Source organism: Oncorhynchus nerka, linkage group LG4, assembly GCF_034236695.1.
Source record: "Oncorhynchus nerka isolate Pitt River linkage group LG4, Oner_Uvic_2.0, whole genome shotgun sequence".
NCBI lineage: Eukaryota > Metazoa > Chordata > Actinopteri > Salmoniformes > Salmonidae > Oncorhynchus > Oncorhynchus nerka.
The window spans coordinates 101358779-101382884 of record NC_088399.1 but is presented as its reverse complement, the minus strand read 5'-3'; the positions used below and the strand labels follow the sequence as shown (position 1 = coordinate 101382884).

The window sequence follows — 24106 nt, the reverse complement described above, 5'->3', positions numbered from 1 at the left end:
GGGCCAGAGCAGCGAACAGTTTTGACTGGGCTGAGCGGGAACTGTACTTCCTCAGCGACTTACAAATTGGTGCGTTCACCTTATGACATCCAGTGGAACAGCCACTTTACAATAGTGCATCTACATCTTTTAAGGGGGGAGGGGGTGAGAGGGATTACTTTATCCTATCCTAGGTATTCCTTAAAGAGGTGGGGTTTCAGGTGTCTCCGGAAGGTGGTGATTGACTCCTCTGAACCAGGGTCTGTAGTGACTCCTCTAACACTGAGATGCAGTGCCTTAGACCGCAGTGCCTTAGAGGTCTAAGACCCTGGTTCAGAGGTCTAAGGCACTGCATCTCAGTGCTAGAGGCGTCACTACAGACCCTGGTTTAGAGGTCTAAGGTACTGGTTCAGAGGTCTAAGACCCTGGTTCAGAGGTCTAAGACCCTGGTTCAGAGGTCTAAGGTACTGCATCTCAGTGTTAGAGGAGTCACTACAGACCCTGGTTCAGAGGTCTAAGGTACTGCATCTCAGTGCTAGAGGAGTCACTACGGACCCTGGTTCAGAGGTCTAAGACACTGCCTCTCAGTGCATCACTACAGACCCTGGTTCAGAGGTCTAAGGTACTGCATCTCAGTGTTAGAGGAGTCACTACAGACCCTGGTTCAGAGGTCTAAGACCCTGGTTCAGAGGTCTAAGACACTGCATCTCAGTGCTAGAGGCGTCACTACAGATCCTGGTTCAGTGGTCTAAGGCACTGCCTCTCAGTGCATCACTACAGACCCTGGTTCAGCGGTCTAAGGTACTGCATCTCAGTGCTAGAGGCGTCCCCATAGGGAATAGGGTTCCAGGGCCCATAGGAAATAGGGCCCATAGGGAATAGGGTTCCAGGGCCCATAGGAAATAGGGCCCATAGGGAATAGGTTTCCAGGGCCCATAGGAAATTGGGTGCCAGGGCCCATAGGAAATAGGGCCCATAGGGAATAGGATTCCAGGGCCCATAGGAAATAGAGCCCATATGGAATAGGGTTCCAGGGCCCATAGGGAATTGGGTGCCAGGGCCCATAGGAAATAGGGCCCATAGGGAATAGGTTTCCAGGGCCCATAGGAAATTGGGTGCCAGGGCCCATAGGAAATAGGGCCCATAGGGAATGGGTGCCAGGGCCCCTAGGAAATAGGGCCCATAGGGAATTGGGTGCCAGGGCCCCTAGGAAATAGGGCCCATAGGGAATAGGGTTCCAGGGCCCATAGGGAATTGGGTGCCAGGGCCCATAGGAAATATGGCCCATAGGGAATAGGATTCCAGGGAATAGGTCTAAGGGACACTGCATCTCAGGGTTGCAGGGCATAGGAAATATGGCCCATAGGGAATAGGGTTCCAGGGCCCATACAGAGGGCCCATAGGTAGGGCCCATAGGGAATAGGATTCTATAGGAAATACTGGTTCCAGAGGTTAGGGAATAGGGTTCCATGGACCCTGGTTGCCAGGGCCCATAGGGCTCTTAGGGCTCTCAGCATCAAAAGTAACCCATATTTACCAGACTAGGACATTGTGATGCTGACTAACCCATTACCAGACTAGGACATTATGATGCTGACTAACCCATTACCAGACTAGGACATTATGATGCTGACTCACCAGACTAGACCCTGATGTTCAGAGGTCTGAGTTTACCAGACTAGAACCTGGACTAACCCATATTTCAGACTAGAACTGTGATGCTGACACATATTTACCATCTCAGTGAACATTGTGATGCTGTAACCCATTACCACTATGTGTGATGCTGAGTAACCCATTACCAGACTAGAACAGTGGCTGACTAACCCATATTTACCAGACTAGAACATGTGTGATGCTGACTAACCCATATTTACCAGACTAGAACATGTGTGATGCTGACTAACCCATTACCAGACAGAACATGTGTGATGCTGCAGACTAGTGTGATGCTGACTAACCCATATTTTACCAGACTAGCTGACATTGTGATGCTGACTAACCCATATTACCAGACTAGAACATTGTGATGCTGACTAAACCCTAGGAACATTGTGATGCTGACTAACCCATTACCAGACTAGAACATGTGTGATGCTGACTAACCCATATTTACCAGACTAGAACTGTGATGCTGACTAACCCATATTTACCAGACTAGAACATGTGTGATGCTGACTAACCCATATTTACCAGACTAGAACATGTGTGATGCTGACTAACCCATATTCACCAGACTAGAACATGTGTGATGCTGACTAACCCATATTTACCAGACTAGAACATGTGTGATGCTGACTAACCCATTTACCAGACTAGAACATGTGTGATGCTGGTTACCAGACTAGAACATGTGTGATGCTGACTAACCCATATTTACCAGACTAGAACATGTGTGATGCTGACTAACCCATATTTACCAGACTAGAATATGCTGACTAACCCATATTTACCAGACTAGAACATTGTGATGCTGACTAACCCATATTTACCAGACTAGAACATGTGTGATGCTGACTAACCCATATTTACCAGACTAGAACATTGTGATGCTGACTAACCCATATTTACCAGACTAGAACATGTGTGATGCTGACTAACCCATATTCACCAGACTAGAACATGTGTGATGCTGACTAACCCATATTTACCAGACTAGAACATGTGTGATGCCAGGGCCCATGATGCTTAACCCATATTACCAGACTAGAACATGTGTGATGCTGAACCAGACTAGAACATGTGTGATGCTGACTAACCCATTACCAGACTAGAACATGTGTGATGCTGACTAACCCATATTTACCAGACTAGAACATGTGTGATGCTGACTAACCCATATTTACCAGGAACATGTGTGATGCTGACTAACCCATATTTACCAGACTAGAACATTGTGATGCTGACTAACCCATTTAGGAACATGATGCTGACTAACCCCATATTTACCAGACCCATAGCTGGAATAGAACATGTGTGATGGGTTCACCAGACTAGAACAGGGCCCATACCAGGAACATTCTGTGCTAGAACAGGGCCCAGGAAATGATGCTGCCTAGAACATGTGATGCTGACTAACCCATATTCACCAGACTAGAACATGTTAACCCATATTTACCAGGGACTAACCCATATTCACCAGACTAGAACATGTGTGATGCTGCTAACCCATATTTAGGAACATGTGTGATGCTGGCCCATTTACCAGACTAGAACATGTGTGATGCTGACTAACCCATATTTACCAGACTAGAACATGTGTGATGCTGACCCCTACCAGGGAAATGATGCTGACTAACCCCCACTAGAACATTGTGATGGAGACTAGAACATGTGTGGGTTCTAGAACATGTGTGGGACTAACCCATATTTACCAGACTAGAACATGTGTGATGCTGACTAACCCATATTCCCATAGAACATGTGTGATGCTGACTAACCCATTACCAGACTAGAACATGTGTGAATAACCCATATTTACCAGACTAGAACAGATGCTGCCCATGTGATGGACTAACCCATATTCACCAGACTAGAACATGTGTGATGCTGACTAACCCATTACCAGACTAGAACATGTGTGATGCTGACTAACCCATATTCACCAGACTAGAACATGTGTGATGGTGACTAACCCATATTTACCAGACTAGAACATGTGTGATGCTGACTAACCCATTACCAGGAAATATGCTGGTTGCAGGGACTAACCCATATTTACCAGACTAGAACATGATGGCTAACCCATATTCACCAGACTAGAACATGTGTGATGGTGACTAACCCATATTTACCAGACTAGAACATGTGGCCCATATGTGTGATGGAATAGGGTGCCAGGGCCCATAGGAAATATGCTGACTAACCCATATTTACCAGACTAGAACATGTGTGATGCTGACTAACCCATATTTACCAGACTAGAACATGTGTGATGCTGACTAACCCATATTTACCAGACTAGAACATGTGTGATGCTGACTAACCCATATTTAGGAAATAGCTGGCCCACTAGAACATGTGTGATGCTGACTAACCCATATTTACCAGACTAGAACAGGGACTAACCCATTTACCAGGAAATATGATGACTAACCCATTACCAGGAAATGATGCTGACTAACCCATTACCAGACTAGAACATGTGTGGGTAACCCATATTTACAGACTAGAACATGATGCTGACTAACCCATATTTACCAGGGAATGTGTGATGGACTAACCCATTCTAGAACATGTGTGATGGACTAACCCATTACCAGACTAGGACATTATGATGCTGACTAACCCATTACCAGACTAGAACATTGTGATGCTGACTAACCCATTACCAGACTAGAACATGTGTGATGCTGACTAACCCATTACCAGACTAGAACATGTGTGATGCTGACTAACCCATATTTACCAGACTAGAACATTGTGATGCTGACTAACCCTTTTTACCAGACTAGAACATGTGTGATGCTGACTAACCCATATTCACCAGACTAGAACATGTGTGATGGTGACTAACCCATATTTACAGACAGACTAGACTAACATTACCAGTGATGATGCTGACTAACCCATATTCACCAGACTAGAACATGTGTGATGCTGACTAACCCATATTCACCAGACTAGAACATGTGTGATGCTGACTAACCCATATTTACCAGACTAGAACATGTGTGATGCTGACTAACCCATATTTACCAGACTAGAACATGTGTGATGCTGACTAACCCATATTTACCAGACTAGAACATGTGTGATGCTGACTAACCCATATTTACCAGACTAGAACATTGTGATGCTGACTAACCCATTACCAGACTAGAACATGTGTGATGCTGACTAACCCATATTTACCAGACTAGAACATGTGTGATGCTGACTAACCCATATTTACCAGACTAGAACATGTGTGATGCTGACTAACCAGACCATATTTACCAGACTAGAACATGTGTGATGCTGACTAACTATTTACCAGACTAGAACATGTGTGATGCTGACTAACCCATATTTACCAGACTAGAACATGTGTGATGCTGACTAACCCATATTTACCAGACTAGAACATTACCAGACTGTGATGCTGACTAACCCATATTTACCAGACTAGAACATGACTAACCCATATTTGACTAGAACATGTGTGATGCTGACTAACCCATATTCACCAGACTAGAACATGTGTGATGCTGACTAACCCATAACCCATTACCAGACTAGAACATGTGTGATGCTGACTAACCCATATTACCAGACTAGAACATGTGTGATGCTGACTAACCCATATTACCAGACTAGAACATGTGTGATGCTGACTAACCCATATTTACCAGACTAGAACATGTGTGATGCTGACTAACCCATATTTACCAGACTAGAACATGTGTGATGCTGACTAACCCTTTATTACCAGACTAGAACATGTGTGATGCTGACTAACCCATATTTACCAGACTAGAACATGTGTGATGCTGACATATTTACCAGACTAGAACCCATGATTTACCAGACTAGAACATGTGTGATGCTGACTAACCCATATTTACCAGACTAGAACATGTGTGATGCTGACTAACCCATATTTACCAGACTAGAACATGTGTGATGCTGACTAACCCATATTTACCAGACTAGAACATGTGTGATGCTGACTAACCCATATTTACCAGACTAGAACATGTGTGATGCTGACTAACCCATTTACCAGACTAGAACATGTGTGATGCTGACTAACCCATACAACATATTATTACTCAGATGGTAATAATGTAAAGGTGATATCAGAGTTACCGTGACAACATCACCTCAATCTACACTTAACTATCACCAGGAAGTGTTAATACAGGAATAGATCATTCTGTTCTGTCAGAGCTGTGATGAACCTCCTCTCTCTATTTCTCCCTCTCTATTTCTCCCTCCCTTTCGCTGTCAATCCCTCCCTCTCTCCCTCTCACCCTCTCTCTCTCTCTCTCTCTCTTTCTCTCTCTCTCTCTCTCTCTCTCTCTCTCTTTCTCTCTCTCTCTCTCTCTCTCTCTCTCTCTCTGTCTCTCTCTCTGTCTCTGTCTCTCTCTCTGTCTCTCTCTCTCTCTCTCTCTCTGTCTCTCTCTCTGTCTCTGTCTCTCTCTCTCTCTCTCTCTCTCTCTCTCTCTCTCCCCTTCTCTCTGCCTCTCTAGGTGGGGACTCAGGACTTTGCCAGTCGTTACCATGCCACCTATGTGTCCTGGGCGTTCTCCTACCTCCTGGGTCTGATCTGTCTGATACGAGCTTGTTACTGGGGCGCCATTAAAGTCAGCTATCCAGAGAACAGCTTTTCCTAGACAGACAAACAGACAGACAGACAGACAGACAGACAGACAGACAGACAGACAGACAGACAGACAGACAGACAGACAGACCGTTGTACTGTGTTTCTACCTTTTTAGTTGTTTATGTTTTTATTATTCAGATTCAATTTGTAAGTCGCTCTGGATAAGAGCGTCTGCTAAATGACTTAAATGTAAATGTAAGACGGAGGTCAGTCTGGTCCAGTCCTGATCCAGGAGAAAACAGAAATCCAGCCCTGGTTTTGTAATTATCTCTGATTTTTAAAAAAAAATTTTTTTTTTAATGCAGATCAGGAATTGAGATCTTTATAATTGTTTAATTGGTTTGATTTAATTAATTTAATTAATTTTTTATTTGTAATTAATTAATTAACATTGATAAATATGATGATTTTAATAAGAAGCCGGACAGCTGGACGGTCTCTCTCCTGGACCAGGTAAAGGATTTGACTGACTGACAGACATGGCGTTTGCACTACAATTATATTCAATGATTCTGTTCAGTTGCTGCTAGTTACCCCAGCTCCAAAAGCTGTCCTCCTCACTCTCTCTCCATACTGTATGTAACCCTAGTAACACCCTGCCGATATAATAAACAGTATGTTTCACTCTGCCTTCACTATACTGTTATCATGTCCTAGTGTTTCACTCTGCCTTCACTATACTGTTATCATGCCCTAGTGTTTCACTCTGCCTTCACTATACTGTTATCATGTCCTAGTGTTTCACTCTGCCTTCACTATACTGTTATCATGCCCTAGTGTTTCACTCTGCCTTCACTATACTGTTATCATGTCCTAGTGTTTCACTCTGCCTTCACTATACTGTTATCATGTCCTAGTGTTTCACTCTGCCTTCACTATACTGTTATCATGTCCTAGTGTTTCACTATTCCTTCACTATACTGTTATCATGTCCTAGTGTTTCACCCTGCTTTACCTTCACTATACTGTTATCATGTCCTAGTGTTTTACCTTCACTATACTGTTATCATGTCCTAGTGTTTCACTCTGCCTTCACTATACTGTTATCATGTCCTAGTGTTTCACTCTGCCTTCACTATACTGTTATCATGTCCTAGTGTTTCACTCTGCCTTCACTATACTGTTATCATGTCCTAGTGTTTCACTCTGCCTTCACTATACTGTTATCATGTCCTAGTGTTTCACTCTGCCTTCACTATACTGTTATCATGTCCTAGTGTTTCACTCTGCCTTCACTATACTGTTATCATGTCCTGGTGTTTCACTCTGCCTTCACTATACTGTTATCATGTCCTAGTGTTTCACTCTGCTTTACCTTCACTATACTGTTATCATGTCCTAGTGTTTCACTCTGCTTTACCTTCACTATACTGTTATCATGTCCTAGTGTTTCACTCTGCCTTCACTATACTGTTATCATGTCCTAGTGTTTCACTCTGCCTTCACTATACTGTTATCATGTCCTAGTGTTTCACTCTGCCTTCACTATACTGTTATCATGTCCTAGTGTTTCACTCTGCCTTCACTATACTGTTATCATGTCCTGGTGTTTCACTCTGCCTTCACTATACTGTTATCATGTCCTAGTGTTTCACTCTGCTTTACCTTCACTATACTGTTATCATGTCCTAGTGTTTCACTCTGCTTTACCTTCACTATACTGTTATCATGTCCTAGTGTTTCACTCTGCCTTCACTATACTGTTATCATGTCCTAGTGTCTCACTCTGCCTTCACTATACTGTTATCATGTCCTAGTGTTTTACCTTCACTATACTGTTATCATGTCCTAGTGTTTCACTCTGCCTTCACTATACTGTTATCATGTTCTAGTGTTTCACTCTGCTTTACCTTCACTATACTGTTATCATGTCCTAGTGTTTTACCTTCACTATACTGTTATCATGTCCTAGTGTTTCACTCTGCTTTACCTTCACTATACTGTTATCATGTCCTAGTGTTTCACTCTGCCTTCACTATACTGTTGTCATGTCCTAGTGTTTCACTCTGCTTTACCTTCACTATACTGTTATCATGTCCTAGTGTTTCACTCTGCCTTCACTATACTGTTATCATGTCCTAGTGTTTTACCTTCACTATACTGTTATCATGTCCTAGTGTCTCACTCTGCCTTCACTATACTGTTATCATGTCCTAGTGTTTCACTCTGCCTTCACTATACTGTTATCATGTCCTAGTGTTTCACTCTGCCTTCACTATACTGTTATCATGTCCTAGTGTTTCACTCTGCTTTACCTTCACTATACTGTTATCATGTCCTAGTGTTTCACTCTGCCTTCACTATACTGTTATCATGTCCTAGTGTTTCACTCTGCCTTCACTATACTGTTATCATGTCCTAGTGTTTCACTCTGCTTTACCTTCACTATACTGTTTTCATGTCCTAGTGTTTCACTCTGCCTTCACTATACTGTTATCATGTCCTAGTGTTTCACTCTGCCTTCACTATACTGTTATCATGTCCTAGTGTTTCACTCTGCTTTACCTTCACTATACTGTTATCATGTCCTAGTGTTTCACTTTGCCTTCACTATACTGTTATCATGTCCTAGTGTTTTACCTTCACTATACTGTTATCATGTCCTAGTGTTTCACTCTGCCTTCACTATACTGTTATCATGTCCTAGTGTTTCACTCTGCCTTCACTATACTGTTATCATGTCCTAGTGTTTTTTTACCTTCACTATACTGTTATCATGTCCTAGTGTTTCACTCTACCTTCACTATACTGTTATCATGTCCTAGTGTTTCACTCTGCCTTCACTATACTGTTATCATTTCCTAGTGTCTCACTCTGCTTTACCTTCACTATACTGTTATCATGTCCTAGTGTTTCACTCTTCCTTCACTATACTGTTTTCATGTCCTAGTGTTTCACTCTGCTTTACCTTCACTATACTGTTATCATGTCCTAGTGTTTCACTCTGCCTTCACTATACTGTTATCATGTCCTAGTGTTTCACTCTGCCTTCACTATACTGTTATCATGTCCCAGTGTTTCACTCTGCCTTCACTATACTGTTATCATGTCCCTGTTTTACCTTCAGTGTTATCACTCTCACTTTACCTTCACTATACTGTTATCATGTCCTAGTGTTTCTGTTATCACCTACCTTCACTATACTGTTATCATGTCCTAGTGTTTCACTCTGCCTTCACTATACTGTTATCATTTCCTAGTGTCTCACTCTGCTTTACCTTCACTATACTGTTATCATGTCCTAGTGTTTCACTCTTCCTTCACTATACTGTTATCATGTCCTAGTGTTTCACTCTGCTTTACCTTCACTATACTGTTATCATGTCCTAGTGTTTCACTATGCCTTCACTATACTGTTATCATGTCCTAGTGTTTTACCTTCACTGTACTGTTATCATGTCCTAGTGTTTCACTCTGCTTTACCTTCACTATACTGTTATCATGTCCTAGTGTTTCACTCTTCCTTCACTATACTGTTATCATGTCCTAGTGTTTCACTCTGCTTTACCTTCACTATACTGTTATCATGTCCTAGTGTTTCACTATGCCTTCACTATACTGTTATCATGTCCTAGTGTTTTACCTTCACTATACTGTTATCATGTCCTAGTGTTTCACTCTGCTTTACCTTCACTATACTGTTATCATGTCCTAGTGTTTCATTCTGCCTTCACTATACTGTTATCATGTCCTAGTGTTTCATTCTGCCTTCACTATACTGTTATCATGTCCTAGTGTTTCACTTTGCCTTCACTATACTGTTATCATGTCCTAGTGTTTCACTCTGCCTTCACTATACTGTTATCATGTCCTAGTGTTTCACTCTGCCTTCACTATACTGTTATCATGTCCTAGTGTCTCACTCTGCTTTACCTTCACTATACTGTTATCATGTCCTAGTGTTTCACTCTACCTTCACTATACTGTTATCATGTCCTAGTGTTTCACTCTGCCTTCACTATACTGTTATCATGTCCTAGTGTTTCACTCTGCCTTCACTATACTGTTATCATGTCCTAGTGTCTCACTCTGCTTTACCTTCACTATACTGTTATCATGTCCTAGTGTTTCACTCTACCTTCACTATACTGTTATCATGTCCTAGTGTTTCACTCTGCTTTACCTTCACTATACTGTTATCATGTCCTAGTGTTTCACAGCATGTTCTAGTTTTACATTAGGTTTCTGATTCAGAAAGGAAAGGTACTGTTGAAATGTTCTGGGCCCAAAAACACCCTAAGGCTTTAGTTCATGGTTAGAACCCATAGGATGCTTTTGGTAAACCGGGCGCCTTATCATTATCCTGTCCAGTTCCTCCCACCTCTCTGCTCCTAGAATGTCACTGACTTCCTGCTTATTGCCTGATTGCTTCCTGAAGAAACCTAGCTAGGTGTTGCGGTAGATATGCAATCCTGTCTAGACAAAATAGGCACAATCTCTTAACTAATCTTGTTCTGAATGTGATGATGAAACAGAAGTCTCTTCTTGTACATAGTTAATTCAGCGCATTGAAACCGAGGAATAATAAAACATTTAAAAAACATAATTTATCAATAAAATTAACAAATGTGTCTCGTTCTCCGTTTCTGTTTCTGATGGCTCATTGTTTTTGTCACAAACTAAAATACCAGCTCTATCTCTCTATAATAGACACCAGTGAAGGGTTTATAATACCAGCTCTATCTCTCTATAATAGACACCAGTGAAGGGTTTATAATACCAGCTCTATCTCTATAATAGACACCAGTGAAGGGTTTATAATACCAGCTCTATCTCTCTATAATAGACACCAGTGAAGGGTTTATAATACCAGCTCTATCTCTCTATAATAGACACCAGTGAAGGGTTTATAATACCAGCTCTATCTCTCTATAATAGACACCAGTGAAGGGTTTATAATACCAGCTCTATCTCTATAATAGACACCAGTGAAGGGTTTATAATACCAGCTCTACTCTATAATAGACACCAGTGAAGGGTTTATAATACCAGCTCTATCTCTCTATAATAGACACCAGTGAAGGGTTTATAATACCAGCTCTATCTCTCTATAATAGACACCAGTGAAGGGTTTATAATACCAGCTCTATCTCTCTATAATAGACACCAGTGAAGGGTTTATAATACCAGCTCTATCTCTATAATAGACACCAGTGAAGGGTTTATAATACCAGCTCTATCTCTCTATAATAGACACCAGTGAAGGGTTTATAATACCAGCTCTATCTCTCTATAATAGACACCAGTGAAGGGTTTATAATACCAGCTCTATCTCTCTATAATAGACACCAGTGAAGGGTTTATAATACCAGCTCTATCTCTCTATAATAGACACCAGTGAAGGGTTTATAATACCAGCTCTATCTCTCTATAATAGACACCAGTGAAGGGTTTATAATACCAGCTCTATCTCTCTATAATAGACACCAGTGAAGGGTTTAAAATAACTGCTCTATCTCTCTATAATAGACACCAGTGAAGGGTTTATAATACCAGCTCTATCTCTCTATAATAGACACCAGTGAAGGGTTTATAATACCAGCTCTATCTCTCTATAATAGACACCAGTGAAGGGTTAGGGTTTATAATACCAGCTCTATCTCTCTATAATAGACACCAGTGAAGGGTTTATAATACCAGCTCTATCTCTCTATAATAGACACCAGTGAAGGGTTTATAATAACAGCTCTATCTCTCTATAATAGACACCAGTGAAGGGTTTATAATACCAGCTCTATCTCTCTATAATAGACACCAGTGAAGGATTTAAAATAACTGCTCTATCTCTCTATAATAGACACCAGTGAAGGGTTTATAATACCAGCTCTATCTCTCTATAATAGACACCAGTGAAGGGTTTATAATACCAGCTCTATCTCTCTATAATAGACACCAGTGAAGGGTTTATAATACCAGCTCTATCTCTCTATAATAGACACCAGTGAAGGGTTTAAAATAACTGCTCTATCTCTCTATAATAGACACCAGTGAAGGGTTTATAATACCAGCTCTATCTCTCTATAATAGACACCAGTGAAGGGTTTATAATACCAGCTCTATCTCTCTATAATAGACACCAGTGAAGGGTTTATAATACCAGCTCTATCTCTCTATAATAGACACCAGTGAAGGGGGTTTAAAATAACTACCAGCTCTATCTCTCTATAATAGACACCAGTGAAGGGTTTATAATACCAGCTCTATCTCTCTATAATAGACACCAGTGAAGGGTTTATAATACCAGCTCTATCTCTCTATAATAGACACCAGTGAAGGGTTTATAATACCAGCTCTATCTCTCTATAATAGACACCAGTGAAGGGTTTATAATACCAGCTCTATCTCTCTATAATAGACACCAGTGAAGGGTTTATAATACCAGCTCTATCTCTCTATAATAGACACCAGTGAAGGGCAGCTCTATTCTCTATAATAGACACCAGTGAAGGGTTTATAATACCAGCTTTATGAAGGGTTTATATCTCTCTATAATAGACACCAGTGAAGGGTTTATAATACCAGGGCTCTATAATAGACACCAGTGAAGGGTTAGGGTTTATAATACCAGCTCTATCTCTATAATAGACACCAGTGAAGGGCAGTGCCATCAAGGTTTATTCTAAGAGGTAGAGAGGACAGAGTGAAGGGCCGTGCCATCAAATCAAATCAAATTTTATTTGTCACATACACATGGTTAGCAGATCTGCAGTTCAAATGCTTGTGCTTCTAGTTCCTACAATGCAGTGATAACCAACAAGTAATCTAACTAACATTATTCTAAAACTACTGTCTTATACACAGTGTATAAAGAATATGTTTGATATATGAGTGAGTGATGGTACAGAGCAGCATACAGTAGATGGTATCGTTACTAAATATCACCCATTGAGATGAGTATGTAAACAAAGTAAACAAAGTGGCATAGTTAAAGTGGCTAGTGATACATGTATTACATAGGATGCAGTCGTGATGTAGAGTACAGTATATACGTATACATATGAGATGAATAATGTAGGGATAACATTTATATAAGGTAGCATTGTTTAAAGTGGCTAGTGATATATTTACATAATGTCCCATCAATTCCCATTATTAAAGTGGCTGGAGTTGGGTCAGTGTCAACTGACATTACGGTGGAGCAGCCACCAATGGTGGCTGTTTAACAGTCTGATAGAAAATGAGATAGAAGCTGTTTTTCAGTCTCTCAGTCCCAGCTTTGATGCACCTGTACTGACCTCGCCTTCTGGATGATAGCGGGGTGAACAGGCAGTGGTTCGGTGGTTGATGTCCTTGATGATCTTTATGGCCTTCCTGTAACATCGGGTGGTGTAGGTGTCCTGGAGGGCAGGTAGTTTGCCCCAGGTGATGCGTTTGCAGACCTCACTACCTCTGAGAGCCTTACGGTTGAGGGCGGAGCAGTTGCCGTACCAGGCGGTGATACAGCCCGCCAGGATGCTCTCATTGTGCATCTGTAGAAGTTTGTGAGTGCTTTTGGTGACAAGCCGAATTTCTTCAGCCTCCTGAGGTTGAAGAGGCGCTGCTGCGCCTTCTTCACGACGCTGTCAGTGTGAGTGGACCAATTCAGTTTGTCTGTGATGTGTATGCCGAGGAACTTAAACTTGCTACCCTCTCCACTACTGTTCCATCGATGTGATAGGGGGTGTTCCCTCTGCTGTTTCCTGAAGTCCACAATCATCTCCTTAGTTTTGTTGACGTTGATGTGAGGTTATTTTCCTGACAGGTCACTTTGAGGGCCCTCACCTCTCCCTGTAGGCCGGTCGCCGTTCTGGTAATCAAGCCTACCACTGTTGTGTCGTCCGCAAACTTGATGATTGAGTTGAGGGCGTGACACGCAGTTTTGGGTGAACAGGGAGTACAGTGAGAGGGTCAGAACGTAATGTGGGACCCAGTGTTGAGGATCAGCGGGGAAGAGATGTTTTGTAACCCTGACCACCTGGGGGCAGCCCGTCAGGAAGTCCAGTACCCAGTGCACTCAGAGACCCAGGTCTCGAGCTTGATGACGAGCTTGTGAGGGTACTATGGTGTTGAATGCCGAGCTGTAGTGAACAGCATTTCACATAGGTATTCCTCTTGTCCAGGTGGGTTAGGCAGTGTGCAGTGTGGTTGAGATTGCATCTCTGTGGACCTATTTGGGCGGTAAGCAAATTGGAGTGGGTCTAGGTGTCAGGTAGGGTGGAGGTAATGGTCCTTGACTAGTCTCTCAAAGCACTTCATGATGACGGAAGTGAGTGCTACGGGCGGTAGTGACAGGTACCTTATTTTTGGGAACAGGAACAATGGTGGCCCTCTTGAAGCATGTGGGAACAGCAGACTGGTATTTTGATTGAATATGTCCGTAAACACACCAGGCCAGCTGGTCTGGCATGCTCTGAGGGCGCTGCTGGGGATTTCTGGGCCTGCAGCCTTGCGAGGGTTAACACGTTAAATGTCAATTTCGGCTGCAGTGAAGGAGAGACCGCATGTTTTCTTGCAGGTCAGGCTCAGTGGCACTGTATAACTCCTCAAAGGGCAAAAAGTTAATTTAGTCTGCCTGGGAGCAAGAATCCTGGTCCGTGACTGGGCTGGGTTTTTCAGGTAGTCCGTGATTGACTGTAGACCCTGCCACATGCCTCTTGTGTCTGAGCCATTGAATTGAGATTCCACTTTGTCTCTGTACTGACGCTAGCTTGTTTAATAGCCTCCCAGTGAGGGAATTTCATTGTTTATATTAGGACATGTTACCAGACACCTTGCCCTAATTAAAAGCAGTGGTTCGGCTTTCAGTTTCACGCGAATGCTGCCATCAATCCACGGTTTCTGGTTTGGGAATGGTTGCTCTGGGAACGACATTTCGACGCACGTTCTAATGAACTCCACACCGAATCAGCGTAATTTTCATCTGACGCAATACGAAACATGTCCCAGTCCACGTGATGGAAGCAGTCTTGAGTGTATTTCAGCTTGGTCTGACCAGCGTTGGACAGACCTCAGCGTGGGAGCCTCTTGTTTAAGTTTCTGCCTGTAGGCAGGATCAACAAAATGGACAGGTAGCTTTTCCGAAAGGGGGCGGGGCAGGGCCTTATATGCTCCGGAAGTGAGAGTAACAATGATCCAAGGTTTTACCACCCTGGTTGCGCAATCGATATGCTGATAAAATTTAGGGAGTCTTGTTTTCAGATTAGCTTTGTTAAAATCCCCAGCTACAATGAATGCAGCCTCCGGATAAATGGTTTCCAGTTTGCAAAGAGTTAAATAAAGGTCAAGGTTTATTCTAATGAAAAGAGGTAGAGAGGACAGAGTGAAGGGAGGTGCCATGAAGGATTATTCTAATGAAAAGAGGTAGAGAGGACAGAGTGAAGAAATGCTGCTGGAAGTAATTATTTTAACTTCTGAAATATTATCTGCATTTCAACATGTATTCAGTTTACTACATTAAATATCAGACAGACAGAGAAATCACTAAATGTCCCATTATCACAAGCCAAGATGTCGGTCAGTCGGTCTTAACAACATTATCTTGGATATTGATTTGCCTTTTGGTAATGTACAGTATTTACCCCGTTACTAAATATCACTGCACCCCTTGACTGCTTGTGCTGAATATAAACATTAGGCAGTCTGTCCTTGCCATTAGTGGGTGTTGTATTTCCAGTGTCCACCAGGTGGCAGTGAGGGATCTCTTTTTGCACGACGCCTTCCCTGTCAGTGACTGAATGACTCATGTTTGAACAGGCTTTATGTAACATTTGAGAGGACATGGAACAGCTCCTACAACTGGAGCATTACGGTGTGACAAAGTGGTAGCTAGCTAGATCACTCTTAGAAAATGGAGGAAGAGCAATTCCCAAGCCTTTCACTAAGTCTCACGTTGTAGCCCACAGAAGGGGTTCCCAAACATTTTGGCTCGGTGAGTCAAAATGACATCTTGAGTGGTGAGCCGACACCAACACACAGACGATGTTTACATAACAATACTTCCTAAAATACATATTACCAGACATCATCAAAATGGAATGTAACACTTAACCTATCACCTTTGACATCATATGAAATGGAATGTAACACTTAACCTATCACCTTTGACATCATATGACATGACATGTTGAGGATTCTACATAAGAAGTGTTCAATCATCAGAATCCAATGGTTCTGTATCCTAATTCACCAATGTTTGGATTTGGGGATAATGACCCAACATTTTGGGGTAATGTGACTCTCAGTGACAGGTCATTTTGAGGTAATGTGACTCTCAGTGACAGGTCATTTTGAGGTAATGTGACTCTCGGTGACAGGTAATTTTGAGGTAATGTGACTCTCGGTGACAGGTAATTTTGAGGTAATGTGACTCTCAGTGACAGGTCATTTTGAGGTAATGTGACTCTCAGTGACAGGTCATTTTGAGGTAATGTGACTCTCAGTGACAGGTCATTTTGAGGTAATGTGACTCTCTGTGACAGGTCATTTTGAGGTAATGTGACTCTCTGTGACAGGTCATTTTGAGGTAATGTGACTCTCAGTGACATGTCATTTGGGGATAATGGGATAACCCAACATGTTGAGGTAATGTGACTCTCAGTGACAGGTCATTTTGGGGTAATGTGACTCTCAGTGACAGGTCATTTTGAGGTAATGTGACTCTCAGTGACAGGTCATTTTGGGGTAATGTGACTCTCAGTGACAGGTCATTTTGAGGTAATGTGGCTCTCAGTGACAGGTCATTTTGGGGTAATGTGACTCTCAGTGACAGGTAATTTCGGGCTAACGGTAGGTTAACTCTGTGACAGGTAATTTCAGGCTAACGGTAGGTTAACTCTGTGACAGGTAATTTCAGGCTAACGGTAGGTTAACTCCCAGTGACAGGTAATTTCAGGCTAACGGTAGGTTAACTCTGTGACAGGTAATTTCAGGCTAACGGTAGGTTAACTCTGTGACGGGTAATTTCAGGCTAACGGTAGGTTAACTCTCAGTGACAGGTCATTTCAGGCTAACGGTAGGATAACTCTGTGACAGGTAATTTCAGGCTAACGGTAGGTTAACTCTGTGACAGGTAATTTCAGGCTAACGGTAGGTTAACTCTGTGACAGGTAATTTCAGGCTAACGGTAGGTTAACTCTGTGACAGGTAATTTCAGGCTAACGGTAGGTTAACTCTGTGACAGGTAATTTCAGGCTAACGGTAGGATAACTCTGTGACAGGTAATTTCAGGCTAACGGTAGGTTAACTCCCAGTGACAGGTAATTTCAGGCTAACGGTAGGTTAACTCTGTGACAGGTAATTTCAGGCTAACGGTAGGTTAACTCTCAGTGACAGGTAATTTCAGGCTAACGGTAGGTTAACTCCCAGTGACAGGTAATTTCAGGCTAACGGTAGGTTAACTCTGTGACAGGTAATTTCAGGCTAACGGTAGGTTAACTCTGTGACAGGTAATTTCAGGCTAACGGTAGGATAACTCCCAGTGACAGGTAATTTCAGGCTAACGGTAGGTTAACTCTCAGTGACAGGTAATTTCAGGCTAACGGTAGGTTAACTCTGTGACAGGTAATTTCAGGCTAACGGTAGGTTAACTCCCAGTGACAGGTAATTTCAGGCTAACGGTAGGTTAACTCTGTGACAGGTAATTTCAGGCTAACGGTAGGATAACTCTCAGTGACAGGTAATTTCAGGCTAACGGTAGGTTAACTCTCAGTGACAGGTAATTTCAGGCTAACGGTAGGTTAACTCTGTGACAGGTAATTTCAGGCTAACGGTAGGTTAACTCTGTGACAGGTAATTTCAGGCTAACGGTAGGTTAACTCTGTGACAGGTAATTTCAGGCTAACGGTAGGTTAACTCTGTGACAGGTAATTTCAGGCTAACGGTAGGTTAACTCTGTGACAGGTAATTTCAGGCTAACGGTAGGTTAACTCTGTGACAGGTAATTTCAGGCTAACGGTAGGTTAACTCTGTGACAGGTAATTTCAGGCTAACGGTAGGTTAACTCCAGTGACAGGTAATTTCAGGCTAACGGTAGGTTAACTCTGTGACAGGTAATTTCAGGCTAACGGTAGGTTAACTCTGTGACAGGTAATTTCAGGCTAACGGTAGGTAACTCTGTGACAGGGCTAACGGTAGGATAACTCCCAGTGACAGGTAATTTCAGGCTAACGGTAGGTTAACTCTGTGACAGGTAATTTCAGGCTAACGGTAGGATAACTCTGTGACAGGTAATTTCAGGCTAACGGTAGGATAACTCCCAGTGACAGGTAATTTCAGGCTAACGGTAGGTTAACTCTGTGACAGGTAATTTCAGGCTAACGGTAGGTTAACTCTGTGACAGGTAATTTCAGGCTAACGGTAGGTTAACTCTGTGACGGGTAATTTCAGGCTAACGGTAGGTTAACTCTGTGACAGGTAATTTCAGGCTAACAGGTAACTCTGTGACAGGTAATTTCAGGCTAACGGTAGGTTAACTCTGTGACAGGTAATTTCAGGCTAACGGTAGGTTAACTCTGTGACAGGTAATTTCAGGCTAACGGTAGGTTAACTCTGTGACAGGTAATTTCAGGCTAACGGTAGGATAACTCTGTGACAGGTAATTTCAGGCTAACAGGTTAACTCTGTGACAGGTAATTTCAGGCTAACGGTAGGTTAACTCTGTGACAGGTAATTTCAGGCTAACGGTAGGTTAACTCTGTGACAGGTAATTTCAGGCTAACGGTAGGATAACTCAGTGACAGGTAATTTCAGGCTAACGGTAGGTTAACTCTGTGACAGGTAATTTCAGGCTAACGGTAGGTTAACTCTGTGACAGGTAATTTCAGGCTAACGGTAGGATAACTCCCAGTGACAGGTAATTTCAGGCTAACGGTAGGTTAACTCTCAGTGACAGGTAATTTCAGGCTAACGGTAGGTTAACTCTGTGACAGGTAATTTCAGGCTAACGGTAGGTTAACTCTGTGATTTCAGGTAGGATTTCAGGCTAACGGTAGGTTAACTCTGTGACAGGTAATTTCAGGCTAACGGTAGGTTAACTCTGTGACAGGTAATTTCAGGCTAACGGTAGGTTAACTCCCAGTGACAGGTAATTTCAGGCTAACGGTAGGTTAACTCTGTGACAGGTAATTTCAGGCTAACGGTAGGTTAACTCTGTGACAGGTAATTTCAGGCTAACGGTAGGTTAACTCTGTGACAGGTAATTTCAGGCTAACGGTAGGTTAACTCTCAGTGACAGGTAATTTCAGGCTAACGGTAGGTTAACTCTGTGACAGGTAATTTCAGGCTAACGGTAGGTTAACTCTGTGACAGGTAATTTCAGGCTAACGGTAGGTTAACTCTGTGACAGGTAATTTCAGGCTAACGGTAGGATAACTCTCAGTGACAGGTAATTTCAGGCTAACGGTAGGTTAACTCTCAGTGACAGGTAATTTCAGGCTAACGGTAGGTTAACTCTGTGACAGGTAATTTCAGGCTAACGGTAGGTTAACTCTGTGACGGGTAATTTCAGGCTAACGGTAGGTTAACTCTGTGACAGGTAATTTCAGGCTAACGGTAGGTTAACTCTGTGACAGGTAATTTCAGGCTAACGGTAGGTTAACTCTGTGACAGGTAATTTCAGGCTAACGGTAGGTTAACTCTGTGACAGGTAATTTCAGGCTAACGGTAGGTTAACTCTGTGACAGGTAATTTCAGGCTAACGGTAGGATAACTCCCTGTGACAGGTAATTTCAGGCTAACGGTAGGTTAACTCTGTGACAGGTAATTTCAGGCTAACGGTAGGTTAACTCTGTGACAGGTAATTTCAGGCTAACGGTAGGTTAACTCTGTGACAGGTAATTTCAGGCTAACGGTAGGATAACTCCCAGTGACAGGTAATTTCAGGCTAACGGTAGGTTAACTCTGTGACAGGTAATTTCAGGCTAACGGTAGGTTAACTCTGTGACAGGTAATTTCAGGCTAACGGTAGGATAACTCCCAGTGACAGGTAATTTCAGGCTAACGGTAGGTTAACTCTGTGACAGGTAATTTCAGGCTAACGGTAGGTTAACTCTGTGACAGGTAATTTCAGGCTAACGGTAGGATAACTCTCAGTGACAGGTAATTTCAGGCTAACGGTAGGTTAACTCTGTGACAGGTAATTTCAGGCTAACGGTAGGTTAACTCTGTGACAGGTAATTTCAGGCTAACGGTAGGTTAACTCTGTGACAGGTAATTTCAGGCTAACGGTAGGTTAACTCTGTGACAGGTAATTTCAGGCTAACGGTAGGTTAACTCTGTGACAGGTAATTTCAGGCTAACGGTAGGATAACTCTGTGACAGGTAATTTCAGGCTAACGGTAGGATAACTCCCAGTGACAGGTAATTTCAGGCTAACGGTAGGTTAACTCTGTGACAGGTAATTTCAGGCTAACGGTAGGTTAACTCCCTGTGACAGGTAATTTCAGGCTAACGGTAGGTTAACTCCCAGTGACAGGTAATTTCAGGCTAACGGTAGGTTAACTCTGTGACAGGTAATTTCAGGCTAACGGTAGGTTAACTCTGTGACAGGTAATTTCAGGCTAACGGTAGGATAACTCTCAGTGACAGGTAATTTCAGGCTAACGGTAGGTTAACTCTCAGTGACAGGTAATTTCAGGCTAACGGTAGGTTAACTCTGTGACAGGTAATTTCAGGCTAACGGTAGGTTAACTCTGTGACAGGTAATTTCAGGCTAACGGTAGGTTAACTCTGTGACAGGTAATTTCAGGCTAACGGTAGGATAACTCTCAGTGACAGGTAATTTCAGGCTAACGGTAGGTTAACTCTGTGACAGGTAATTTCAGGCTAACGGTAGGTTAACTCTGTGACAGGTAATTTCAGGCTAACGGTAGGTTAACTCTGTGACAGGTAATTTCAGGCTAACGGTAGGATAACTCTGTGACAGGTAATTTCAGGCTAACGGTAGGTTAACTCTGTGACAGGTAATTTCAGGCTAACGGTAGGATAACTCTGTGACAGGTAATTTCAGGCTAACGGTAGGATAACTCCCAGTGACAGGTAATTTCAGGCTAACGGTAGGTTAACTCTGTGACAGGTAATTTCAGGCTAACGGTAGGTTAACTCTGTGACAGGTAATTTCAGGCTAACGGTAGGATAACTCTCAGTGACAGGTAATTTCAGGCTAACGGTAGGTTAACTCTGTGACAGGTAATTTCAGGCTAACGGTAGGTTAACTCTGTGACGGGTAATTTCAGGCTAACGGTAGGTTAACTCTGTGACAGGTAATTTCAGGCTAACGGTAGGTTAACTCCCTGTGACAGGTAATTTCAGGCTAACGGTAGGTTAACTCTGTGACAGGTAATTTCAGGCTAACGGTAGGATAACTCTGTGACAGGTAATTTCAGGCTAACGGTAGGATAACTCCCAGTGACAGGTAATTTCAGGCTAACGGTAGGTTAACTCTGTGACAGGTAATTTCAGGCTAACGGTAGGATAACTCTGTGACAGGTAATTTCAGGCTAACGGTAGGATAACTCCAGTGACAGGTAATTTCAGGCTAACGGTAGGTTAACTCTGTGACATGTAATTTCAGGCTAACGGTAGGTTAACTCTCTGTGACATGTAATTTCAGGCTAACGGTAGGTTAACTCTCAGTGACAGGTAATTTCAGGCTAACGGTAGGTTAACTCTCTGTGACAGGTAATTTCAGGCTAACGGTAGGTTAACTCTGTGACAGGTAATTTCAGGCTAACGGTAGGTTAACTCTGTGACAGGTAATTTCAGGCTAACGGTAGGATAACTCTGTGACAGGTAATTTCAGGCTAACGGTAGGTTAACTCTCAGTGACAGGTAATTTCAGGCTAACGGTAGGTTAACTCTGTGACAGGTAATTTCAGGCTAACGGTAGGTTAACTCTGTGACAGGTAATTTCAGGCTAACGGTAGGTTAACTCTGTGACAGGTAATTTCAGGCTAACGGTAGGTTAACTCTGTGACAGGTAATTTCAGGCTAACGGTAGGTTAACTCTGTGACAGGTAATTTCAGGCTAACGGTAGGTTAACTCTGTGACAGGTAATTTCAGGCTAACGGTAGGTTAACTCTGTGACAGGTAATTTCAGGCTAACGGTAGGATAACCCCAGTGACAGGTAATTTCAGGCTAACGGTAGGTTAACTCTGTGACAGGTAATTTCAGGCTAAAGGTTAACTCTGTGACAGGTAATTTCAGGCTAACGGTAGGTTAACTCTGTGACAGGTAATTTCAGGCTAACGGTAGGATAACTCTGACCCAGGCTGACAGGTAATTGACAGGTAATTTCAGGCTAACGGTAGGTTAACTCCCTGTGACAGGTAATTTCAGGCTAACGGTAGGTTAACTCTGTGACAGGTAATTTCAGGCTAACGGTAGGATAACTCTCAGTGACAGGTAATTTCAGGCTAACGGTAGGTTAACTCCCCAGTGACAGGTTTTTTCCTAACTCGGAGGTTAACTCTGTGACAGGTAATTTCAGGCTAACGGTAGGTTAACTCTTATTGACACAAAATTTCAGGCTAAACGGTAGGTTAACTCTGTGACAGGTAATTTCAGGCTAACGGTAGGATAACTCTCAGTGACAGGTAATTTCAGGCTAACGGTAGGTTAATCTCTCAGTGACAGGTAATTTCATCATAACGGTAGGTTAACTCTGTGACAGGTAATTTCAGGCTAATGGTAGGTTAACTAAAAGTGACAGGTAATTTCAGGCTAACGGTAGGTTAACTCTCAGTGACAGGTAATTTCAGGCTAACGGTAGGTTAACTCTCATGATGACAGGTAATTTCAGGCTAACGGATAGGTTAACTCTGTGACAGGTAATTTCAGGCTAACAGTAGGTTAACTCTGTGACAGGTAATTTCAGGCTAACGGTAGGTTAACTCTGTGACAGGTCATTTCAGGCTAAGGTAGGATAACTCTGTGACAGGTAATTTCAGGCTAACGGTAGGTTAACTCTGTGACAGGTAATTTCAGGCTAACGGTAGGTTAACTCTGTGACAGGTAATTTCAGGCTAACGGTAGGATAACTCTGTGACAGGTAATTTCAGGCTAACAGGTAGGATAACTCTCAGTGACAGGTAATTTCAGGCTAACGGTAGGTTAACTCTTGACAGGTAATTTCAGGCTAACCTTAGGTGCTCTGTGACAGGTAATTTCAGGCTAACGGTAGGTTAACTCTGTGACAGGTAATTTCAAGCTAACGGTAGGATAACTCCCAGTGACAGGTAATTTCAGGCTAACGGTAGGTTAACTCTGTGACAGGTAATTTCAGGCTAACGGTAGGATAACTCTGTGACAGGTAATTTCAGGCTAACGGTAGGATAACTCCCCCAGTGACAGGTAATTTCAGGCTAACGGTAGGTTAACTCTGTGACAGGTAATTTCAGGCTAACGGTAGGTTAACTCTGTGACAGGTAATTTCAGGCTAACGGTAGGATAACTCTCAGTGACAGGTAATTTCAGGCTAACCAGGTTAACTCTCAGTGACAGGTAATTTCAGGCTAAGGTAGGTTAACTCTGTGACAGGTAATTTCAGGCTAACGGTAGGTTAACTCTGTGACAGGTAATTTCAGGCTAACGGTAGGTTAACTCTGTGACAGGTAATTTCAGGCTAACGGTAGGTTAACTCTGTGACAGGTAATTTCAGGCTAACGGTAGGATAACTCTGTGACAGGTAATTTCAAGCTAACGGTAGGATAACTCCCAGTGACAGGTAATTTCAGGCTAACGGTAGGTTAACTCTGTGACAGGTAATTTCAGGCTAACGGTAGGATAACTCTGTGACAGGTAATTTCAGGCTAACGGTAGGATAACTCCCAGTGACAGGTAATTT

The 24106-nt window shown here is 42.6% G+C and overlaps 1 protein-coding gene across 1 annotated transcript in view; it reads left to right on the top strand.

The window, feature by feature from the left end:
* The window catches only part of LOC135571492 (type 2 phosphatidylinositol 4,5-bisphosphate 4-phosphatase-like), a 46414-nt gene extending 39029 nt beyond the window's left edge, over positions 1 to 7385 (top strand). The window contains exon 8 of the mRNA XM_065018069.1: positions 6153 to 7385. Coding sequence (XP_064874141.1) covers positions 6153 to 6296 — 144 coding nt within the window. The 3' untranslated portion in view covers positions 6297 to 7385. The remainder of the gene's footprint in view (positions 1 to 6152) is intronic.
* The last annotated feature ends 16721 nt before the right edge of the window (positions 7386 to 24106 follow it).